The sequence below is a fragment of the Anomaloglossus baeobatrachus genome, chromosome 6, assembly GCF_048569485.1.
Source record: "Anomaloglossus baeobatrachus isolate aAnoBae1 chromosome 6, aAnoBae1.hap1, whole genome shotgun sequence".
In the NCBI taxonomy this organism is placed as follows: Eukaryota; Metazoa; Chordata; class Amphibia; order Anura; family Aromobatidae; genus Anomaloglossus; species Anomaloglossus baeobatrachus.
The window spans coordinates 75,545,086-75,550,994 of record NC_134358.1 but is presented as its reverse complement, the minus strand read 5'-3'; the positions used below and the strand labels follow the sequence as shown (position 1 = coordinate 75,550,994).

General features: G+C 52.5%; 1 protein-coding gene across 1 annotated transcript; it reads left to right on the top strand.

The window, feature by feature from the left end:
* Nucleotides 1-541: 541 nt before the first annotated feature.
* Nucleotides 542-5,695, top strand: LOC142317075 (GSK-3-binding protein-like). The gene has a single exon (XM_075353049.1). It carries the CDS (start codon nt 608-610, stop codon nt 1,106-1,108), a length of 501 nt encoding a protein of 166 aa, XP_075209164.1. The 5' UTR covers nt 542-607; the 3' UTR covers nt 1,109-5,695.
* The last annotated feature ends 214 nt before the right edge of the window (nt 5,696-5,909 follow it).

Genomic DNA, 5,909 nt, shown 5'->3' with positions numbered 1-5,909 from the left:
CTCACCCTCGGGTAGTTTTGGGTGGGTTTCTATAACGTTTTCTGCTTTCTCACACAAACAAAGCCAACATGGAGGCCGCCCGTGAGTCCGCCCGCCGCGCCGGCCCCGCGGTAGTGTCCTGTCCCCGGGAGGCAGGCGGGTCACACGCGCACACGCCACGCCCCCCGCCGTGTTGTGACTGACGCTTTGTGTGAATCAAACTGCAGGCCACGCCCCTTCCTCTGTAACTGACACATTTACCAAAACATGGTGACGTCACTAACGTACGAGCAGCTTAAAAAAAATGAAAAATAAAGGCGGAGCTAAAAGCTGTAAAAGACAAAGAGGGGGAACCCGCGATGGTCTCGTCCATTTGCTCCTTGTAAGGATTGAAAGATGACCGATATAAGACACCGTCAGCGATTCCCGGATCAGAACACGGCTCATTGTATCAGCGGATAGAGAGAACAGCCTGCAGCTGCGATTCGTGCATGGTTTTATAAAAGCTGTCGCCTCCCCTTGGACTGAAAGTGGTACGCTCCGAGCAAAGATCTACGTCAGCCATTGTTTACAAACCCAGCCGGGCCGGTAGGAGCCGGGCGGAGGTGACTGCGCGCTTCTCTCCACCATGCCGTGCCGCAAGGAGAGCTTCCTGCTGCTGGAGCAGTCGGTCACCGTGGACTCCAAGGAGGTGGACTCCCTGGTCGCCCGCATCGGTGAAGCCCTGCAGCTCAATGCCCACCGCGCTCCGACCTCCTGCAGCATGGCTCTGAAGCCGCCAGCCAAGAGCCGGCCTCCGGCCGCCATGTGCTCCTGTGTGCGGGGCAGGAGCACGCCGTACCGGGTGTGCACCCCCAGAGGGGCCGGCCGCCAGCAGCAGCAGCAGCACTCGGGGGGCGCCCGGCACTGCCAGGGGGGCAGCAAGCAGCTGTGCGGCCGGGGCTGGGTGCGGGGGAGCTGCAGGAAGCACGAGGGAGACGAGGACGGAGACCCGCACCAGCTGCTGCAGGAGCTGCTGCTCTCCGGGAACCTCATCAAAGAGGCGGTGAGGAGGCTGCAGCTGACCGGGGACGGCGCCGGCACGGCCCCCTGCAAGACCACCGAGGCCCCCGAGAGGCTGGTGCAGTGAGACTGGCCCTGACCGTGGGGTTACCTGCTGACGACCCGTGCCATGAGGACAGTGCCCTATAACTACCATGTGAGTGCACCATGAGGACACCTGCCCTACAACTACCTGTCCTGGGCACCATGAGGACATCTGCCCTACAACTACCATGTGTGGGCACCATGAGGACTTATGCCCTACAACTACCATGATGATGACATCTGCCCTACAACTGTACCTGCCCTACACCTACCATGTGAGGGCACCATGAGGACAACTGCCCTACACCTACCATGTGAGGGCACCATGAGGACATCTGCCCTACACCTACCATGTGAGGGCACCATGAGGACATCTGCCCTACACCTACCATGTGTGGCCACCATGAGGACAACTGCCCTACACCTACCATGTGAGGGCACCATGAGGACATCTGCCCTAGAACTGTACCAGCCTGGGCACCAGGAGGAATTCTGCCCTATAACTATCTGGCCTGGGCACCATGAGGACATCTGTTCTATAACTGTACAATGTGTGGGCACCATGAGGACATCTGCCCTATAACTATCTGGCCTGGGCATCATGTGGACATCCGTTCTATAAATGCACCATGAGGACATCTGCCCTAGGAATGTACCTGGCCTGAGCACCTTGAGGACATCTGCCCTATAACCATGGTGGTTGAGCACCATGATGACGTGTGCCCTGCCCTATAACTCCTGGGTTTGGGCACCGTGCGGATATCCATGCTATAACTGTACTTTGTATGGTCACCATGAGGACATTACCCTATAACCATGACTGTACTGGGCGTGGGCACCATAAGGACATCTACCCTACAAACCATGGTGGTGTACTGGCCATGCTGTACGTCCTTGTCCTATGCACTGATCTGACCTCACGTCACTCATCTACATCTTTCACTCACGTCGGTGCTTTGGACACAGAATTAACAGTATCTTGTGTGGCCACTCTATATATACTACCACCCTGCCAGGGAGGGTGAGAAGACGTCTTGGGTGACCCATCTTTTTGACTTAAGAAAAACAACTTTTCTCTGGACTTTTCTGCCTCCCATTGACATTGGGGGTCAAAGATGAAATGTGGACAGTGCCACCAGACTAATGGTACCTTGTATGGTCACCCAACGTGTGCTTGACCCCACTATACTATTGGAAGACCTCTGGGTTTGTTCACCTTCTTTTTGATACTTTTTTTTTTTTCTTCTAGATGACTTTTCTGCCTCCTATTGACATTGGGGTGAAAGATGAACCCTACGTGTCCTCTACTGATGGCAGGTTTTCTGCCAATAATGACACCTCCTCCAGAAGGGCGTCATTCCCCGGAGCTGGATGTAAGGATTTACCATCTCAGGTGTCCAGATTTGCTTTTTTTTTTGTACCCGCCAGCTGCACGTTCCTGCCCCCAATTTACTATGGTTTTTTTTTTGTTTTTTTTATAACTTTGTTGCCCCCTTGAATCTGGAGATGAGATTGTGGATTTTTTTTTTTTTTTTTTTTTTTTTACTGACCCTCAGACTGTGCAATTCTACAAAGGCGCAAGATGTGCGCTAAGGAGTTTGTTGCCCTTTGATGTTTTTTTATTTTCCTGTTTACAGATACCTGGAGGGGTCACAAACTTTAGAGCTAAATCCTTATTATTGATCAGTTGACAGAAGCACTGCTATGTATATCTTTATTTTCTCCTCTAGGGTATGTTCATGCACATAGTTGTGCTGCTACAGTCGGTTTGATCCCCCTAGGATCCTGGGAGGGAGGATGTGAGATCCCGTGTTCTCGTTTGATGTTACGTAATTGTTCTTTTGCTTCTTGTTTACAGTTTTGCGAGAGGAACACTGGCGCGTGCTCGTGTCACGCCCGGGTGTTATTGTTTTGCCTGGCAAAGCTTGTTGGCATTGGTTGCTGGAGGTCAATTTTATTTTTTATTTTCCTTCCCCCCCCCCCCCCCCCCTCCTTGATCAGTTCCGCAGCCCGGGAACTTATTTAATGACGAGCTAATGTGAATATAGCCACACGTGCTGCAGCCAAATAGGAAAAATAGATTATTAAATTGTTGTTTTTGTATATTTGATGGTCCAGGTCCAGCCTCGTATTGAGGGATGTCTCCAGGTCAGGGTACATATGGATTATCTGTAATGACGTGAAATGTGATTAGTGTCCTCACATGTGGTGAACTGGAAAGATTAAAAAAAAAAAAATTCTATACAAATCTACTTTTTTTTTTTTTTAACTACAAAGTGTCACATAAGCCCCCATGGTTGATTCTGCATGCAATGGTGAGGCTGGAGTTACTATCGTATGACCCGCCGCAAGGCTCACTTGGCACTGTCCGGACCAGCCATGGGCTCTCCTGACCTGAGCGTGATGGATTCATGTGTTTATATGCAGCGGACACACTCTGGTCAGGAGAGCCCGCGCCCAGTCCAGGCAGGGCCATGCAATCCTCACCTGGTTCGGGAGTGCCCGCGCCCAGTCCAGGCAGGGCCATGCGATCCTCACCTGGTTCGGGAGTGCCCGCGCCCAGTCCAGGCAGGGCCATGCGATCCTCACCTGGTTCGGGAGTGCCCGCGCCCAGTCCAGGCAGGGCCATGCGATCCTCACCTGGTTCGGGAGTGCCCGCGCCCAGTCCAGGCAGGGCCATGCGATCCTCACCTGGTTCGGGAGTGCCCGCGCCCAGTCCAGGCAGGGCCATGCGATCCTCACCTGGTTCGGGAGTGCCCGCGCCCAGTCCAGGCAGGGCCATGCGATCCTCACCTGGTTCGGGAGTGCCCGCGCCCAGTCCAGGCAGGGCCATGCGATCCTCACCTGGTTCGGGAGTGCCCGCGCCCAGTCCAGGCAGGGCCATGCGATCCTCACCTGGTTCGGGAGTGCCCGCGCCCAGTCCAGGCAGGGCCATGCGATCCTCACCTGGTTCGGGAGTGCCCGCGCCCAGTCCAGGCAGGGCCATGCGATCCTCACCTGGTTCGGGAGTGCCCGCGCCCAGTCCAGGCAGGGCCATGCGATCCTCACCTGGTTCGGGAGTGCCCGCGCCCAGTCCAGGCAGGGCCATGCGATCCTCACCTGGTTCGGGAGTGCCCGCGCCCAGTCCAGGCAGGGCCATGCGATCCTCACCTGGTTCGGGAGTGCCCGCGCCCAGTCCAGGCAGGGCCATGCGATCCTCACCTGGTTCGGGAGTGCCCGCGCCCAGTCCAGGCAGGGCCATGCGATCCTCACCTGGTTCGGGAGTGCCCGCGCCCAGTCCAGGCAGGGCCATGCGATCCTCACCTGGTTCGGGAGTGCCCGCGCCCAGTCCAGGCAGGGCCATGCGATCCTCACCTGGTTCGGGAGTGCCCGCGCCCAGTCCAGGCAGGGCCATGCGATCCTTGCGCTGGTCATACGGTATGGACTCCAGCCTCAGATAAGGCTCTGTTCACATAGTCTATCTTTTTCCATTGTTCTATACCAATGTAGAGGCAGAATAACTACTATGAAATACGGTAATGGCTAGAGCCAACTGACACACACCTGTTGTGACGGAAATGTGAACACAGCCTAACACCACTTGAGACCATGTTATAGAGGACATGTTTCCTATGTGCACTACACTGTCCTCATTTTTTGGTTATTTTCTTGATAATGAATTTATATTCTGGAGGTATATGACTACTTTACACAGACCCCCTATTGATATACACTGTTTATATAAATGACACATGGATGTGAGTGTATACTCCACTGAGCCATCAGTTGGTGCCAATAGGGTGACTGTCCACACGATTTGTTTATGGCAGTTTTCCTTCTGTGCGTAATCGTTACAGGATGAACGGCAATAATGTTTTTCTTGTAGATTTGGTGCTAATCTATTCGCACGTCTCAGTCCAGCAGCCACAGCATGGACAAGAATGGGAGAACCGCTTCTTAACTGTTGGCCGCTGCTACTCTTGACTATCCGGTCTGGTGTGATGTCATCATACCGCAGTGATGTCACACAGGCCGGATATTCAAAGGTAGAGCCCCAGATGTGAGGCGGTTCTCCCGCACACGGCCACTGGCGTGAATGGATTCCCACCAACCAGTTAATTCGGTGGTAGATAAAAACCAGGCCTGATGGGTGTCAGTATTTAATATCCGCAGATAACAGTAACGCCGATGGCTGGACCGAGCTGTACTGCTCCAGAGACTTTTGGTAATAATCCTACATAATCTGTTCCTTACTGATTCACTCTCTCATTTTTGTTATCAATGTTATAAAATGTGAAAGGGGGATCTTGGCTCCTAATGACTTCCGCTGAGGACTGGTGCTTCTTCCCATGGTCCTATAAGGATGCATCAAAGCTAGAAATCTTAATTTTTTATTTTTTTTTTTTATTTTTTTCCCCTGAAGGGTCTTATGCTCTGTGTTGTGCAGGAAGCTTTATGTTTTGTGCTCTGTACAGTTTTGGGACATGCGTGTTTAAGCTAATGAAATCTAAACTTGAACCAATGGTCGTCCAAGGTTTTGCAACGACTGTTGGAAAGTGTACCCTTCGTACCGAAGTGATGATGATTGTGTTCCTGGAATTTCAGGATTTATGAATAATGTGTACAATAAACTTTTCCTTTTTATATTCAAGTCTTTTGTCTGCATTCACTTTAATCCCGTGTAATCCTGCATTTTTTTTTCGACTTGTGAGCAGAAGGACATAATTCAACTGTAAAATCTAACTCTAATTTTGGGGACACCTCCACTATAGGGTGTAGAGCAGCTTCATCCAGGTGGAAACTGAGTGGAGAAGTGGCCGTCCATGTGTGGATCTCCTCCTTGAAGCCTACAGTGCGCATGAATG

Excerpts from the sequence above, each read along its gene's own strand:
- LOC142317075 (XM_075353049.1), top strand. The coding sequence starts at position 608 with ATGCCGTGCCGCAAGGAGAGCTTCCTGCTGCTGGAGCAGTCGGTCACC.